The following is a 19797-nucleotide window of genomic DNA, read 5'->3' on the forward strand; positions in this document are numbered from 1 at the left end:
GGGAATGCATGTGATAAATAGAGGTAATATAATGGAAACTATGGAGTGCAGTTTAACATTGGGACTTTGTCATGGTCCTTGTAAGTGATCCATTCATCTAGATTTTGCATTCCTCAAAGGCTATACCATGAGAGGACAGGATAACGAGGATTCTGTTAATTGAATGCTTCCAAGATCTCGTGGTATACCAGGAGGTAGAAACTAGGTCAGTAAACCAAGGGTCTAAGCACCTCCCATGCAAAGCTCAAATCATGTCACTTGGAAAAAAAATGGCTTTAATGGGAAAAGGGTTCATACTCTCTACACATACACACACATACTGAATTGTTTCCAGGACAAGCAAGCAATGAATGAGCAATGATTCATCTTCACCCTGGAGTATTGTCCACATTCACTCCCACACCAAACTCTATAACACAAGGTTTGACAGCAGAGGGGAAGGGTGATGAGATTTTGGCAATAACCACACCTACAATTATTGAGGAAGAGAAGCACCGCAAATCCAAGCGTTGAAGTGGCAAGTAGGATCAGGCAGATGTTACATGGGATCATGAAGTACCGAACCACCAGAGACACTTTATGATGATAGATCCGGTCCCGCTCAGAAGCTGGAGCAGGGTAGTGACACCCAGTCATGGCAAAGTCTCTGTTGGGGGCTATCTGCAGTCTCCACAAATCACCCTCACAATTCAGCTTTACATCCTTATTGATACAGTCTTATATTTAGAACCGTTATAAAATAAATTGAGCCAGTAAATCTTTCTCACTTAGGACACCATGGCAGACTGAAAACATCTGGTCAGGAGCAATGCAAAATCTCCTGGCAAAGCCCAAGTCTAAAGCATACGAAGCTCCCCAACGTGCTGGACTTTGTGGAGTTCAATAATCCCATTCCAGAAAGACAGGTAGAAGGACACCCTGTATATCCAATGGCAGCTCTATCTTAAGTAAATATCCATGGAGTGGAAACAATACCGGTATTCCATGTTTCTATAGATCCTGAACCCAGAATGCTTCTTGAAGTTCTCCAATCTTGCATTACAGGTAAAAATACAAGCACAGAAAACACAAATCCACCAAGAGATGTGATAGGAGTGTCAGAATTTACCTTATAGAGTTAAGACATTAAGGCTTAAACTTTGAGTGCTTAGAGATGAAAACGTCCCTTTCTTCTAGTAAGGTGGAAGTTCCTTGCCATCACTTCTGCTTCTTGTGTTTGATTGGTAGACATTCCATTTCCTCAGCAATAGATAAGTGGCATCCGTCTTCCGATGCAATATACAGCTACTTTATTTTCACCCCCTCTCTGATATAGGCAGAGCCGCCCACCCTTCTCTCTCCAAGTGTCACCCTCACTTCTTGTAACGCCAGAACAGTCACTGCGATCTTAGCGGTCTTCTCAGGCGGCTTAACCTTACAATTCCTTACAGTTCAGACTCCCATCAAACGCCGGTCCTTGCAAAAGAACGCTCAGCTATTCATCAGGCAGTGGAAATTAGGAGAGAATGGGGCAATGTGGGGAGGGCTCATTGGAGGTATGTGTGATACAAGAGCAATGCTTGCAGCCTAACACAAGCCCAGGACAGAATGTGATGTGAATGCACAGCCAAGTTTCTCTTAAATAGGTTCTCACCTGCAGTCTTCCTCCCAGTCTGCACGACAATGGCTCAATGTTTATCCAGAAATAGACAGCTTCTAGGGACTTTAAATACTGAGCCTGTTTTCTGTGTCCACAAAGAATCTGGAAGATGTTTAAGTGCTGCTAAATTCCTGGAGTCTGACAGATCTACATTGCTCTCCTTGCAGCGCTGGGTGTTAGGAGACTCCTGTGGGTTTGGAAGTTTAACCTTTGCTGGACGGAGCTCCCTCCTCTCTCTCTGCACTAGGATTGTGGAAGATGGAGATAAAGACAAAGAGTCAATGCTTTAGGGAATTACAGCCTCCTCGGGGTCCTTGTATGAGCATACAAAAGCCAAGAAGGGAGGGGGCTGAGCTGTGACATCTCCTCTCTCCATCTATCACTGAGTGTGAACCATGCAAATGTAGCAAGCTCTCCACAATGACATGTGAACACTATCTGGGATGTCTGTTCACACAATTCTCTGTTTAAATCCCCCTTCTAGCTGCTTCCATTTCACTGTGGCATAACTAGCTGCCATTACCATGAGCCCAAAACTCCTTCAGGGCAGAAAACTTTTTCCCCCCATAGGCAATGATTTATAATTCCTTACATGGTATGAATTTTTAACAATAAACTCACATTTTTATTTCTCAGCTTATACTGGAAGTTCTCCCTCCCCTGGCAATGTAATGGTTGTTTTAAATTACTATTTAACTCTTTCAATATATCAGCTTTTAATTTAGCCACAAATACAGGTAAATCACTGGTATCATCAAGCACATGGAAAGGGAAATAAAAATGGGAAGGTAGATCTCTTGGTATCTGTATTATTAATATTATTAATAATATTAAACAGGAAATATATAGCGCCAACATATTACGCAGCGCTGTACAATAAATAGGGGTTGCAAATGACAAACGAATACAGTGACAGAGGAGGGGAGGACCCTACCCCGAAGAGCTTACAATCTTGGGAGGTGGGGAAAGTAACACACAATAGGAGGGGAGATATGTAATGGTGGAAGTAGTTCCCCTCTACCTGTGTACATAAAGACATATCAGTCAGAAAAGATTCACACAAATCTAATCGCAAATCGGTATTTGTCTTATATTCGCATGCCAGAATAATTGAAGTGAATCTTCATTTTTTTGTGACATTCTCACAAACCAGTGTCATGCATTTCAAATGGATTGTGTTTTAAAGTGCCCAATCATACTAAATTGTATGCAAGACCATTGCACTACTTTCCTAATTGTTTTGTGCACATGAGGCAGATGACAGAAATCAATCTAATTTAGCTAAGTAAATTGCTTGGAAAATTAATTGATCTGTCAGGTTGGAATATTGTTAGTTTTTTGTTCTTTTAGCACCCAATCAGTAAGTGCAATTTGTAATCAAGGGAATCTGACAAAAATATAGAGTTACAGATTTTATTTTTAATCCTTTCAAATCAGATATAGCGGATATGAAGCAGCACAATTTATTATAGAATAATGATCTGATTAGTGGGTTGGATAAAAAAAAAGGGTAACGTGTCACTAAAATTTAGATGTATATTATTATTGTTGCATTGGGATTTCTTACAGCTGCCAATTAGAAACATACCTGCCCTGAAAGTTTAAATTTATTGGATGAAAAAAAAACAGGTAGAAGGAATACAATTTCCAGCACTGGCATCAGGAAGTACATTCCCAGCGACCCTGTGAGGAGATTCTGATTTCAGATGATCAAGGAAAATGTGTGATCCAGAAATAAATGTGATGTGTCTGTAGTGCTCTCATAGAGCGCTAGAGTGGATGGTAGATGTGCTAGATGAAAAAAATAGATCATGAAAAGCTCATGTCACCAATTTACCCACCTCACTATGCACTGCTGGCTTTAAAGTGACAGAACTATGGACAATAACAAAAAATGTATCCCTGATAACTCTATGTGCTCTCAATGTGAGGTTATTTATTCTAACAGATTCTCAAAGACTACATCAATGTAATGAATTCAGTTGGTTTCTAACACCTCAGAAATGTCTGTAGTTTCCATAAAGGGGCTCATAGCCTGACAATATGCTTGTGAAACAGAACAAAAGGTTTAACAACTGCATAGTGAATTTTAAAAATGTTTTAAAAAATTTCCACAACATGCACAGAAAGGTCAATGATGGTTTGTTTTTGTTTTGCTTACTTAGAACATGTAAATATTTTAGCATGAGCATGGGTTTTTTTTAAGTTGTAATCAGTAGTGTAAAGATACAATTTGAAATGTTTTATGAATTTCTGTATTGCGTGTATATGGAGTTCGTAATACGGCGTTATACGTGTTGATAATTTGCTGACACTACACTTACTATATCCCTGATATATATATATATATATATATATATATATATATATTTTTTTTTTTTTTATATATATAACTTTGCTTTTACTATAGAATAGCAACGAGCTGTTTGACCTCTGTGTCACGATAATTATGTGTTTTAAATCTATTTAATCGATAACATGACCAGTTTCTTTGGCAAATCTTGATGAAATTATCAGGCAAGCTATGTTCTGATTCTCCATCAACATCTTGTTTTTAGGTTAACCCTGATATCCTAGTAGAATCTCTAATTTTACAAAATACAAAATGAAATGGAAATAATTCCAGAGCAAATGCTAGTAGTTTCCTGGAACACAATAGGATCTTTCTACAGATTATATAAAATGTAATTTAATGGTATAATGCTCTGTATAGCTTTACAGCTCCAGTTGATTGGTTACAGTGCTTTTACTGTATATGTTTGTAAAGATGGCCATACATACATAAGGGAATTGGTAATTTTCTGCAAACAACCACGTCGGCAGGAAAACCCTTTTTCCCCTAAAATACAGAAATGACTGTACAGAGTGTGCCAAGTAGTCTCCTGTTGTCATTCATAGATAATGTCATAACATAATTCATCCATAACTGACCACTTTGTATTCTGACCCTTGCTACCTGTAGGGCTTGGTTACAAAGGTATGTGATAACAATCCAGTAAGCATTGCAGTTGTGTAAAGTCAGGAAGTTCATTCCATGTACTATAAACTTAGTCCTCCCCCTAAAAGTAAATAGTAAATAAGTAAATAATCCCCTAAAAGTGGAATCCAATAGTTTTTATAGAATTCAAAGTTCCTCTCGTGTTGAAGAGAGGTACTTCCTTAAGTTGTGCTATGTAACTTCCTTTCTTCTACATTTTTTTACCAATGGACTTGATATTTTTTTGGTGGCTTATATAAACATGGTAATACTCAAACTTTAATATATCAGTTTTTATAAGAGGGCTCACAGATCATGGGATAATGGCAATGCTTGAATGAAAACTATATGTATCTTGAGAACATTTGATCATAGGACACATTTGCATATTTCTTTACCTAGGGTTTCTCACAATTTTTGCCCCCATACTGCATTTTATTCATCCCCCATTCACACACTCCAGTTGGCTCTAACATGAAAATATTTGATAGTACCATACCAGCTGTGCTTGCTATACGCATCCCAAAGCTTCATTTTTTAGTCTGTAGTTAAAATTCCAGTTAAAATTCCAGCGCATTCACTGTACAATTTTATTTCAAGGCACACACATGAGTTTTTTTAAACTATGATTTCTTGCAAAGTACTGTAAATGTTTTAGATTTTTTTTTATCTTATTCATCCCCCATAACAGCCACAGCTCACTTCAATGCAATCAATAACAATGCAACAAAGGAGGGCAGCTAAACATTCAGCTTATGTTTTGTTCTGGACTTGCAAAGCTCTACAAACTCGGTACAAACAAAACACAACATGAAGAGAAAAAGACATTATACAGCCCCATTATTAGTAGAATAAGAGGTCCTTCTGCCTCATATCAGGCCCGTAGATATGAAAGCACAATTAAAGGGCAAAGATAAGTGTACAGTCAGTCACCTTAACAGAAGCTAACCACTGCTCTGTAATACCTTCATCTCAGACAAACACACAATTGTCTCTCCTATACAAAAATCACAATTATCCACATGTTGGGGGTTTCAGCAAGATTTGGAATAACATGCAGGCACACAATGGAGCTCATTACTCGCTATCTATGTGCATGACTCTTGCAACATTCTGTACCAGCCACCCTTTCATTATCAGGCAGAATGTGAAAACCGTGAGTGTGTTTCAAAGTGTGATACACTTCACTGTCACCAGTGGAGTTAATGCTGTGAGTGGGGGAAGGTTGTTATATTGTGAAAGGACTCCGAGCAAACTCCCGCTGGTTAGCCAGGATTTGCACTTCCTTCTATTATGGTAAGTAGACACAGGGTACAGTTGGCAACAATGAACCTACTGGAAATCTCATTTTAATCTCAAAATCACTCAAAAGCTGTCAAACTTCACGTATATATACATACCTAACTGTATATATTGGGGAACGACAGACCCTGTCATTCTTGTGTTCCGAGGAAGTAAAATATCCCATTACTCCCAGGCAGGATAATAGGATTTGTAGCAAACACTGCTGGACTTCTGAAGATATGGAACAGAACATTTTTTTATTTTCTTTACAGGTAATTTGTATTTTTAGAAGGTGTGGCAGATCAGTGTTTACAGCTATTATACAAGAAGGATTTCTTATAAGTATAACCTCCTATGAATGATAGTGTTACACATGCTGGGAAGTGTTCATTAGGAACTAAAATGTATAATATATATTAGTACTCCCTATATTAGAATATTATTAACCGCCTGCTTGAAGTTCCATGTTGTATAGAAAAGCACTCCATCTCATGATTTCAAACATAATGATAACTTTAGGTTTTATTTTAAGAAGAATAAATTTCAGTATGCTGATTTTTATGCATTTGTCCTTAGGCCCAAACCTAGTTTTTTGTTGTTTTTGTTAATTACTGTCTAGCCACTGTAAACCTAAAAGAATCAGCTACCAGTCTTTTGGCAATCCGCTTTGTGCAAGAGAAGGATAGGGTCACCCAGCGTGGCAGAGAAGGTGAAACAGTCAATGCACATCAGGTAACTTACCTGATGATATCTGAAAATGTGGCTATGTAAAAAAAATAATAAATAAATAAATGCTAGGGGAGTAAAATAGGAGATATGGTTAGAGTTGGGCTTTACCTTTGCTGCGACATCCTATAAATGGTTATTTCAACAGTGCCTCAACCTCCAGATCATGATGATCTGTATTGCCTGCAGTCTTCCAGCTGCTGATATTTTACGGTTACTAAAGAATTGTTTATTCCATATGTGTGTTTGAATAAGGTCATGTTGGTAGACAGAGCTTTGCTTTCTAATGTCTGTGAACCTCCAAATCAGAATAGTGAGCAACTCAGTTGTGACATCACCATTTCGCAGTCCAAATCCCATAGTTTTCAGAAACAGAATGTCTTAGATCAGGGGTGCCCAAAAGATGGACTGCGATCTACTGGTAGATCGCAAAGGCAATGCAAGTAGATTGTGAAACCCTGCCTTTCAAAATAAACTCCACTGCGCACAGGAATTAAGTCCAAGTTTTTTATTGTTGGTAGATCAATTTGACTTGGTTATTTTAAAAGTAACTCACAAGCCAAAAATGTGTGGTGGCACCCCTGCCTTAGATCTTTAATAACAAATATACAGAGATTAGTCTATAAAAGTGCCTAGATACACACGTATACCAAGAAGTCCCTCAACATTTTTCGGGACACTGCTAAAGCAAAATGAACATTTCTAGATAATATATTATATAAAAGGTATTGTTAAGCACCCTTTTAAGTTTCACATGCTGATTGTCATGCTGCTAAAATCTGATCCCGTTCAGAACAGGTCTGCTGTTCAGTACAAAAGTACAGAGGTGCCCAAAATAGCAATCCCTCATTATAGGGATCTCTGCTAGGTGTTCTCTTTCTAAGGTTCTGTTATCCATCACTTTTTATACATCAAACATCAATGGGATTCTAGTTTAAAAAGTTCGATTTTTAAAATAATTACTGAATTTACTGCTCCAATAACCATCTCTAAAAGATAAAACAGCCAAAGCAAATTTAAATATGTGCAGATATAATTATCAGGATCCATTAATTAAAAAAAGAGACCAAAAGAAATGAAAAACCACAAAGTGCATTTTTTAAGGCATTAGAAGTTATTTATGTGTTTTTTAACATGCTTGGCCCAAGTGAATACTTGTGTCGCTTATTTTCATGTGTTTACATATTTATGCAAAACACATAATTTTACCTAGCACATTTGTACACCTACGTGTTTGTTAAATGCTTGTTTGTGTGCAATGAGTGACATCTGAGTGCATGCACACAACACATCTGATATAAACATATTCTGATGAACATCCCTAGACGCTCTTATTAATGGAGCTGATGGTTGCACTGCTTTGTTCAGTACTTTAGAGACATAGGCAATCCTCTTCTTCCCGTATATACATTCTACATAGACAGTATGATCGAGGTTAATAGCTGTCTTTACTGCAAAACTTGAGATCAAAACCTTATTGAAAACGGAGGCACACTGTGCTGCTGCTAAGCTAAGCTTCACAGAGGGTTAAAATTATCCCAATTTTACCAGCCGCTTTTAAATAAGGAACACATTTCAAAGACACCCAGGAGCTTCTAATCTGCGGTCAGGCTGTTACATTTTTTTGCCACCTACATAACATAAGAAAGATGAATCAAAAAATCTAGAAAAATGGGCTGAATAGCACAATAATAAAGATCCCTACCACTTACACATGAGCACCATAAACTTTGTGAAGACACAAAAGAGAAATCCATTGGATCTCAAGGAATGTGCTTTGATTTTCAGTAAAACGACAACACATTGTGATCATCTCATTCCTAAAAATGGTGATCTGCTGACGTGATAGGATCTTTTTTCAATGTTCTACACTTCACGAATGAACTATCTCACTATTTAATGACTATTCCTGATTGCCACTATGTCTGTGGACATATCCCCGTTGATTATCCTACCTCATATGTGCATTTCTTTGAAACACACTACTGCTTTTTCTCATCACTGAGTAGCATACATAGCTTCCCCGGTTTACAACTTTCTCCACTTACAAAGAAATATTAATTTGACGCTCTTCTCCCAATTCAGGGCATATCAATTTGAGCCACCATCACCACCATGCTGAAAATACAGATAAACATAAACATGGGCCTTCATGCCACTCATCAGGGACCAGAGGTTTTTACATTCCTGTCAAACGGTCTGTTTACAGGTCTGTTTTTTTGTCAACAGGTTGCAGGTTCAATATTATGATAGTTGGTAGTTTCTAATACAAGAGACAGACAAGACACAGTTATGCTGCAAGAAACACCTCTATGTGTAGCTTTATCTTTTCCTTGAGTTTTATTGCCTAATTTTATAATTTCTGACTTTTTCCTGTTCATAATTCTTTCTAATATACCTGTTTGGGGGGGTGTGAAAGAGACTGTTTGTAACCCCTTGATTTTCAGGGTGCACAGCAGGAGTAAGCATTTTCTCATCTTACTGCTTACTCATTGACCAAAATAATATCGTCAGGCAAGGAAAACTATCTGGTAGTACCTGGTATTAATAATTTGGGACTCTGTAGTATGATTGAAAAGGCACAGGAACCCCTCTGGACTTGAAGCTTTATGTAGTACAATTCATTTTCAATTTGTATTATTTTATTAAAACAAATTGTCCAGCAGTACTACTGTATTGTAAAAGCACAGCTTCAGCACTTGGAGAGCTCCAAGTTACTAAAGCAGCCAGTTCAGCTGAATATATATGTTCTTTAATTGGACATCTGTCACCTTTATAAAATAAAATCTTTAAATGTGCAATGAAATATTTGATGAGCGTTTATTGCATATGTATATGCAACAAACGTGACCCTTTATTAGAGTGGCAAACATATTGGACTATGCAAACAGTTAGCCTGATTTATTAAAGGAGGATAAGAAAGACAGACACAGTGCTAGAGGAAATCCCAATTCAGTTTAGAATGGGTAACAAATAAGATTCACTTTCCACAATGACCCTAAACAAACAGTCCATGCTATACTAGAGTAGCTTAAAATGAAGAACACGATAGTTCAAAAACACTCTAGTAAAATTTTTGTGTGTTGCAAATGGCACATATCCTAAATGTTTATGTTATAATCAGGCTGTAAAACAAAATGTTGAAAAGTCCCATAGGGACAAAGCTATGCACACACATCATTGGGGGGAGGGGTCTGAAGACTGGATAGTTTAAAAGCATGTTGTCAATCATTTAGAAAAGAAAATAGCAAAAAAAAGCACTAAGACCTTTTTTGTGATAAATAAGACTTTCAGTGCATCAATACACAGTCTATAAATAACCATAAAAACCAAACCTGTATAGGTCAAAACACAAAGCCAATACAAATGCCTTAAAAAAAAAAAAGCAAACAAAAAAAAAAACCCATACTACAAGAACATTTGATGCCAGCAATAAAACTTGGATACCATAGCAACCTAGCAGATGTAATTGGATCAATTGTTGTATGAAGCAAGAGTTATTGCAACTGTGACAATTTTATATTAACTAAATTGTTCTAATAATATAAGTTCAACCTAATAAAAAAGACATATTTCCTTTAGAGAAAAAAAGGTGTCAGAAATTTACTCACGTATGCCATAATCCGGAATCAGTGCTAAAGTAAAGGCAGTTTATTTAAGTGAGCAAAAACTTGATACTTGCACATGTTCATGTGCAAAACACCAATCTGTAAAACTGTGGTTTTCATATTTCAATAGTCTGTTATTCATACTGAAGCCTCACAAGAGGAACAATCACAACAGTCCTATGCCTAAATGTGGAGGCAAGTTTCCTTAAGCAGGAAATCTAAAATGTCTTCACTATTATCAATGCATTGGGTAAGATTTGTTGATGCTGTAAAGCTGGGAGGCGAGGCAATGGGCCTGATTTAAAAAAGCTCTCCAAGGCTGGAGAGAATACACTTTCAGCAGTAAAGCTGGGTGATCCAGCAAACCTGGAATGGATTTCTTCAATGTCATTTGCTAGCAAATGCTTTGAATCCTGGACTAGATCCATTCCAGGTTTGCTGGATCACCCAGCTTCACTGATGAAAGTGTATCCTCTCCAGCCTTGGGGAGCTTAAATCAATCAGGGCCAGAGTGTTTACTGGAAATGGACTGAAGAACCAACAACAGTGCAAATTCAGCAGCGGCAATGTAGCTTTCCCAGCCCAAAAGAGGATAGGAGGCCACAACAGAACTGGCTTCTTGTTGAGCCCTATAAACTTGCAATTGAATTAGAGATTACAAGAAGGAAATGTATATGTAGAATAATAAAAGCATAATCTCTATTTTTAGAATGTTTGTATTTTACTTGAAGTTCAATGTCAACAGCTTTGGTAACAGTCTTTAGGGAACACATAAAAGCTATTAAAAGCTAATAAAAAAAAAAGAAAAAAAAAAGCTATATTTACTTGGTGTAAATAGTGTACTAATTTACAACTTTGATTATGTTTTTCTCTGAAGGAAAGAAACAACCATTGTTAACTTTGTCCTTCAGCTTTAGCAGAGACCATCTGACCAATTGCCTAGGCATTTAGTTATAATAGGAACAGTGCAGATAAAAACACGAATGACAGATATCCAATTCATATAGTGTAATATGTAGTTTACCTTTGTAAATGGAGATCACAATTGAAACAATGAAGAAGTAATGTGTAAAGGATAAACATATGTAATAAAAAATATTTAGGGGCAAAACATTACAAAGCAAACATTCCTGTGAAAAGAACAAAGTCCTTTCATTTTCTGAATGAACATAATAATAATGTGAGTGCCCCTTAGTGGTTCTGCTGTGCTCTGCAATGTTGTTAAAAAACAAAAAAACAAAAACAAAAGGGAAATTACCTATGTTCCCTCTTAACATGGGGACAGGCAGACTTTAGCTTTTCATGGGCGTCTGAGTTAGTAGCTTGCAGATTACTACCAGAAAATTAGGTTTGAAAGAAGATGAACCATAGCCTAGTGGTATCCAATATAGACAAATTAGTCTACAAAAGAAAAAATTACAGCAGTATTAGATGTAAAATATGTAAATTTACAAATTAAAGAATGTCTGAAAAGCTGGACACTTGTAATTTTTCTTATTTCTCTAATTCCGCAAAGGCAAAGGATCACATCTAATTATTCAATAACCAATCACATGCCAATATGCTCATAAATAGCTATGTGTTGAAAACAGATACTAAGTTATAATGGAAATACAGGAACTATTGTTAAACTCCCTCTGAAAATATTTTCTGCCTTCTCAGACAATTATTTATGTCACAAAAATGAATGAAAACAAAAATACATGCACAAGCAAGCCAAGTTCTTGATTTTTTATAAAGATGAGACAACTGTTGACAAGCAATGTGCCCTTCTTCCTCTTTTTGTCTCCAAACACAATATTTCTAGTTCTGGGGCATTTGGAGATTTGTACAGATCTTCATTGTACCAAGGGAAATCTCTTAATGCCCAACTATAAAGACAAAGAGATGGTGCCTGTACCTATTATATAAAATGGATCTATATTGTGATACAATAAAATGTCTGTAATGTAATAGCTGCTGAACTTTACACTTGTAAAATTATTGTCTGGTAGAGCTTTGCATGATCAGCCAAGAAAAAAGATATGTTTTTTTAAATTAATTAAATATAGCTAATAGCCTTTGTGTCAAGTCGTATGAACCTCTTAAGCTTCTTGCATGGATCTAAGATGTGCTAGGGCCTTTATGTATGCATCACCTCATTTTATCTGCAACAGCTGAGACCCTCATAAAAGTACAACTGGGAGAACAGCCATCAAATCTGTATAACACAAATGATGCATTAGTTAGCATGCTGCTAGACCTTGTTACACCTAAAAGCAGTGTTTCTCTCGCTCTCTTGTATAGGGTATATATTTAAAAAAAAACACATATGCAACACATCTGTCTAATACATGCACATTTCCCCAAGTTTTGTCTTTACAAATCTATGTTCTAAGTGGTGTCAGGAAAAGCCAATGCTGTGTAAAAAATAGATTACAGTTTACCATGGTAGACATAGGCAAAAACTAGGCCTTCTGCAACAAAATGGTGATGATTGATGAATCTGCATGGTTTGTCCACAGTAACAGTAGTCATAGTGGCATAAACAAAAACATTAAAAAAAAAACATACTAACTTTAACCACCTGAGCGTTACACTGAGGTCTAGATTTCTGTACCAAAAGTGATCCACTGTTCTTCATGAAATTTTTTTTTAAATGGTAGACCTGTAACTTACAGAAATATGTACGAACAAGGGTTCTAGTAGATATTATGAATATAAAAAATGTTTGAAACACACAATCATGTAAAAAAAAAATACTTTTAATAAAATTAAAGGAAATTAGGCGAAGATCAGCAAAGGTAAGATAAGACACAGTGTTACACACTAGCCATCCAGGGAATACCTGGCAATTTTTAAAACTTTGATTCTGTATTTATTGGGGGTTTGTTTTGAATTATTTTGTATTTGATTGGATACGGGAGTTTGTATCCAATCCAATACAAAATAAGAATTTGAATTTGCAAGTTATTTACTTTTATTTTATTTTTTTTATTTTTTGTATTGGATTGGATACGCAAGTTTGTATCCAATCAAATACAAAATATAAATTTGAATTTCCAAGTTATTTACTTTTATTTTATTTTTTTTTTTATTTTTTGTATTGGATTGGATACAGGAGTTTGTATTCAATCCAATACAAAATGACAGTTTGAATTTACCAATTATATACTTTGTAATTATTTGAATCATTTTGTATTGGATTCAATACAGGAGTTTATATTGAATCCAATACAAAATGAATGAATGAGTTTCTATTTGAATTTCCTGCACACGCGCCGACGTCATCACACACGCACAAGAAGCCGGCCGGCTGTTTTTTTCCTCCGCCGGACGGCTTCTTGTTTCAGAGATCACCCGGCGCTGGAACGAGAACGACGCTGGATGATCAGCGGGAGCAGGTAAGAAACCGGCCGGCATCTTGTGTTCCGCCGGCCGGCCAGCGGAGCACAAGATGCCGGCCGGCTTCCTACCTGCTCCCGCTGGTATACGAGAAGGCACCCGACGCTGGAAACGGAGACCGACGGACGACGATTGACGGAGGACGACGCTGGAACACGAACATGACGCTGGATGAGCACAGGGGGACCAAGATTTTCCCTGCATTAAAATCCCCACTTACCTGGGTAAGTGGGGATTTTAATGTACGGAAAATCTCGGGCTTAACGAAAAGAGCAACTTTTTTGAGCCCGTACGAAGGTCGGGCTTAACGGCAAGGAGGTTAAGACACAATGATGAAAATTTTACGGTTCGGGGTTGCTTTGATGCTACATGATCTAGCAGCATACAATCATCAAGTCAGCCGTGAATCCTGCAATATATATGTGTGCTAGATAAATAATGATCGAAAGCACACTAGCAGATCTGTGGCTTACTATGACAATATATCTATATCATCCTCCATGTTATACTGGGCAATCAATTGCCATCCCTTTTTAAACTAATTATGAGCAACGTTACTATTTGCTGCATCACTAGCACATATTGATCATTTCATGGTAGATTTTCAAATATCCCACAGAAAAAAGGAGAATTAGGAAGTAAAATAGCTATTTAGATTTAAAAAAAATAGTCTGTGTCTGGTGTTTTGAAACCAATAAGATTTTCACTTTGATTTCCCCAGTCAGAAAAAAATGATGTTATGTGTCTGTATATTTTTTATGATTATTATTATATATTTGAAATGAAAATATTTGCCATTACTATAATGGCCAAACTGGCATCTAGCTGCAAAATACACATATATACCTCAATGAGTTGACTACAGCTCATGTTCTTATCACATGCCCTGCACAAATCTTCAGTTTTGTCAGCAAGAATGATTGTAAGCACATCCTTTTACTGGGAGCAATTTAATTAGTTTTAAAACAAGGGGGAAGTAATTTAATTTATGTTCACAGATTGCTTCCCAAGAGGCAAAAAGGGGACATTTAAATTGTAAAGTGAGCCCTTTCTCTTAATGTCTTCAGTGCTCTGCGAGGTGCTACAAACGTTATATGTGATATCATTCATTACGAAAACCCAAATAAATCACAGGCATTCCAGCTATCATAGCTGTGGGAAGAGTATTCCATAGCCCTAAAGAAGAAGAAAAAAGTTTTAAATAAAAACTTGATATCACGAATTATTCTTTTTTTATCAAAGGTTGTGAAATATGAACTTTCTGTGCTTCCTGATAATAGCCTTTCGAACCAATACTGTAAAATAAAAAATGAAGTTTGTAATTACAAGGAGTGGCAGTCTGACCCAATCCTCTTTCTTGCTACGTTATTTGCTAAGTTTATTTATTTCTTGCTAAGTTATTTGATTTTTGCAGGACTGCACCCAATATTCTTCTTTGTATAAAATGTATATTTTGATTTTTTTGATTCCTTGACATTATTTACTTGCCACATGCTGGTTGTAATTCTCTAATTCTATATCTCTTTATAGGAGATCGTATATCTCTAATCCTGCATGTATTGATGTTGTATTGTAGAATGGTATTGTTCTCGGGATATGTTATCAATGTATATCACAATCATTATCCAGTGCCACCTCTTTTGGATGGAAGTGGTTCCTAGAATATTTTAAGTGCACTATTTAAAGGAGATGCCAAGCGACTAGGAAGTTAATCATCAATGTTATAATTTCCTATTTTTTGTGCGTTATACCAATCCCTTACCTGTACATAGTTTTTTTTTCAGTACTCACCTCCCCCTATAAACTGTTATTCTGCTGGAGAAAAGCAGTGACTAGAAATCGTTTAGTGAATGTGGTTTTAATAATGTCACCAGATTATATTTTCACTTTTTACAGCATCCCTGAAAATACTTTCAATATAATGCTAACACACACACCTCGTTACGAAAAATTTAAGCTTACTTTGCTACATTTAACCAATTTCCTACACAAACTATCGATTATTTAAAAAAGAATGCAGTTTGCTAGCATCCCTGGGGAAAAAACTAAAGGGTACTCAATTACTCATCAAGATTTTTTTGTGTAATATAGGGAAGTGAGCTTGTGTACTTTACATCACACCATTGGTAGAAGGTAAAAAAAATAAAATAAAAAAAACATACATTAAGACATCAAGTGTAGCACGACTTATGATATGCAATCGCCATGAAGGGAGGTGAAAAGAACACAATTTAAAAATAGAAGGGTGTTTCTGTCAGAGCCAGAGGGAGAGCAAGATTCACAATTAATTTTCAGCTGTGACAAGTGTTGCTGAGCGTTGTTACACATAGAAGATGATGCCTGTAGATGCCGTACATTGCATGAGATAGGTCATAACCGCCTTAAAACAATCCTAAAATCCAAGCACACAAGAAAAAGCTGCAATGTGAGAGTTTGAGGTAATTTGCACCTTGTTCTTTGCACAGGCAAGGATGCTCTTGAAGCAGATTGCTCTTCAATTGTGTATAAAGCTGCCACAGATTGCGTGATGAGAACAGATGCCACCGCTTGCCAAGTACCCAGGTATCTTCTTGGCAGGGGCCTAAACCACCTGCTGTCATCACATGGCCTGGAAGGGCTGCGGAAGGTTGCAGAGCAGACAGAAATCCCTGTACTTTCCAGCAATTAAAAAGCTTTCCGTATAAACAAATATAGGTAACAAGGTAAAAGTGATCGGAGAAAGACTAACACGGGTCAAAGCACAGTTCTGTAGCTATGGGGATGCCCCAAACCACCTCTTCATAGATTTTTAAGACATATGTCAGGATATAGCCGTGTAAAAGACAAGCTTTAAACACGATATATAGTAAAATTGGATTCTAGAATGCATCATCTATATTTCAAGTGCACACATTTGCCAAATCAACTGCTAGAAGTTGTACGGACCAGCATTGCTGGACCACATGTGGGTACTGACGAAACAAAGATGATTGGAGTTTCTTCTTCTAGCTTTGAGGAGTCAATACATTGCAAGCAATTTCTGCTTCCACACACAACTAAATTAAAAAGCATTGACAGAGGGAGGGGAGCCTAATTTATTACAAATGCTACTGGCTTCCCTTCCCCCACACTCCGGCTGTGTCATAAGATGAACTGATCAATGGTAATATATGTTGAGTTTAGAATATACAACAGAGAATTAAAGAAACACGCTCATTATTTTTCACGCCTTGAGTGCCACTTGTAATATCCACAAGTATATGCATTATTATTTTTATTATTATACAGAATTTATATGGGGCCAACATATTACATAGCACTGTACATTAAATAGGGGCTACAAATGACAGACAGATACAGAAAGTGTCACAGGAAGAGGAGAGGACCCCGGCCCAAAGAGCTTACAATCTAGGAGATGGGGGAAGTATCACACAATAATGCATCCATGTCTTTACATAATTGATATGACATTTTTTATAATTTTATTGTGCAGCTTGTTGCCCATAGTAAAATGCTATTTCAGCAAGAGAGGATAACAAACAAGTGTTTTTGTCCTGTAGGATAAATGACAGGAACGCAGTTGTGTGCTGGAAAATATTCCCATTCACCTTTATTTTCATGTTTATGTTGCACATTGTGTATATACGGGTTTAAAAAAATTATGTAAATACAGGGGCTCTAAAGGAGCATGTTTAAGATTAATTCCACTCAAAATATATTTATTTTGGTTGGATGATGTCAGGTGGAATCATCCACTGGCTATTAAAGTTTTAAAGACAACAGAGACTGTTGATCCAGGGAAAATCCGTATGACTTACGAGATCAGGAAGGGTTTTTTCCCATGTTGGAGCAAATTGAATCATGCTTTATAAGGGTTTTTTTTTTGCCTTGCTCTGAATCAACTATGTCTATAGGGTTTTTATTTGAGATATGTTTATTTCCCTAGGGGTTGAACTTGATGGACTTTCCTGTCTTTTTTCCAACTAAATATGTAACTGTCTCCTAATACCTCTGACAATGCTGAATTTAAAATTTGTGCATTAGAGGTTCCAACTCCAACTCATTCTCTAGGTGTGACCAAGTAAAGAGGTCTGAATTCCTAATACAATACATATTATTAACCCTGCAACAAATGGTGTGTTCATGGAAGATGGGTAAGATGTAACCTCGAACAGGGAGCACTTTACAGGCGTCTGAGGGAGCACAAAGTAGTAAGTGTTGATCGGTCTACAAAGAAATGTGATGTTATTAAATTTAGGATAGCATATCAATCTTTCAAAGATTGTAATATTATTAAATAAAGTACATTTGTCATTGCTGGCCTCCTTCTATAATGCAAGTTACCTGGCTGGCTCTGCCTACAAAACTTGTACAGTACAAGAACTGATTTGAGAATCATGGTGATGCAAAAACAAAACTAGTGGATCAGCATGGTAGATCTTAAATTTTTATTAGATGGATGGGGTTGGCAGGACATTCTGTAACTTTTCTAGTACACGTTCACTTACTGTGTCAGAAGAAGTACATAACAACCATTGTCCAAATTGGTATCGCTAAACGAGCTTCCTTGGCTAGTGGGCTGCTCAGTTTGATCAATCTTTAATATTTCCCCTACTCACACCTCCCTCAGCTCCAGATAGCACTTAACGTTCAAATCCATATCGGTTAGTATTATAAGCAAGCTCCAAAGGGGGGACATTTTTTTTCTAAGGCTTTAAATCTCCCAGGGTTGTAAAAACCTAAATTAATAATAATTACCCAAGAAAGGAATAAAGCAGGCGGAGAGAGCGGTATGCTGGAGGCAGCTGCCTCTGCTGCTAGAGTGCCTGGAAATAAACACATTAGAGATGCTTGCAGAAGAAAGATTGTGTGGTTGGGAAAAAGAGGGGGGTGGTGGGATTGTAGGGAATTCAGAGGACGAATGCAATAAAGAGAACCAGTTAAGTCTGCCTAATGCAGGGACGTATAAAAGGTGACCCTAAATAGTCATAGATGTGCTCTTCTACTGCAATCTTCCCGAATGGACCTAAACTTACAATTCTTCATTCAGGCTCAGTCTCTTTCTGCAAAAACATTGCTGAAACTCAAATACTAGGAATATAGAGGAAATCTCCTGGTGTGGACACCTGATTTGGTGAAGGCTACCCAAAAAGGTTTATTATGTTTATTCCCATCAATTTGGAGACATTTACTTTCACCTCCTGAAGAGAAAAAATAAAAACAAATCCACCCTTCTATCCAAAACTAAAAAACATTTGGATCTTATATATACTTAAAGATGTCCCAAATTACCGTATTTTTCGGACCATAAGACGCACTTTTTTTCCCCCCTTCATGGGCGGGCACAAGTGCCGCACGCTGGATCTCAGGGGAAATCAAATGAATTTTTTTTTTCTTGTTTTCCCGTGCGGAAAACCTGGTGCGTCTTATAGTCCGGAGCGTCTAATGGTCCGAAAAATACGGTAGGTACAATTGGAAATAAAAAATAAAATCTAACTCTGTTCTTTGAGAAAAGGTAGCATGGCAAGGCATGTGGCCTCCTTTCCAAACAAAAAGAAACCTACTGTGATTCTCAGCTTGAAAAGCCGATTAATTACAAAGTGGATTCATTGTTTATTAAGCTCTGCAGCCTGCAGATATGTGTTCCAGAAGTGTAAACTCTTTGATGTTTATGAAGCTTACCCATTCACTGTTTAACAGATGACACATTTTAGCCATTTTGCCACAACATGTTATCTTTATAGAAAAAAATTATAATTTCTGTTACTTTCCAAGCTTAAAACACAACCCCCTTTCTCACAAATCTAATAGAGCAAGGGATGGAAGTATCATAATTCACACTGCAAACAAAATTATTTATTACTTGCTGCCTTATACTGGGTATAAGTATGAAATGTACTGACTAAGAGGTGCTAAAAATGCTACCTTGGTAGAACTATAGACACATAGGATCGGTGTCTAAGCAAGTATTTCAATCATCAATTGACAGCTCTTTTTCTGTGACAATAAGACAAATTAGGCTGTTTTAAAGGCCTGTACAAATATAATGGAACAAAACAGGCAGTTGATACTTAAGGGTTTATATATCACTAAAGTTAAAAACAAAAAATCTATTTGTTTTATTTAATGATACATTGCTTTTTCTTGAAGTTTTAAAAATATGTGCTCAATTTTTCCCCATAAATACTTTTTACTATGTG

General features: G+C 36.7%; 1 protein-coding gene across 3 annotated transcripts in view; it reads right to left on the bottom strand.

Annotated features, from left to right (window-relative positions):
- AGRN (agrin) overlaps nt 1-19797 on the bottom strand; it is a 303487-nt gene that overhangs the window by 195262 nt on the left and 88428 nt on the right. Inside the window, exon 1 of one of the 3 annotated variants that reach the window (XM_072426410.1) lies at nt 474-1722. The exons of 1 other annotated variant lie outside the window; for it this stretch is intronic. In XM_072426410.1, coding sequence (XP_072282511.1) covers nt 474-636 — 163 coding nt within the window. In that variant the 5' untranslated portion in view covers nt 637-1722. Of the gene's footprint in view, nt 1-473; nt 1723-19797 lie in introns of those variants that run through there. One more of the 3 variants, XM_072426411.1, reaches the window with a different exon arrangement.

The sequence above is a fragment of the Pyxicephalus adspersus genome, chromosome 11 (assembly GCF_032062135.1).
Source record: "Pyxicephalus adspersus chromosome 11, UCB_Pads_2.0, whole genome shotgun sequence".
Classification (NCBI taxonomy): domain Eukaryota; kingdom Metazoa; phylum Chordata; class Amphibia; order Anura; family Pyxicephalidae; genus Pyxicephalus; species Pyxicephalus adspersus.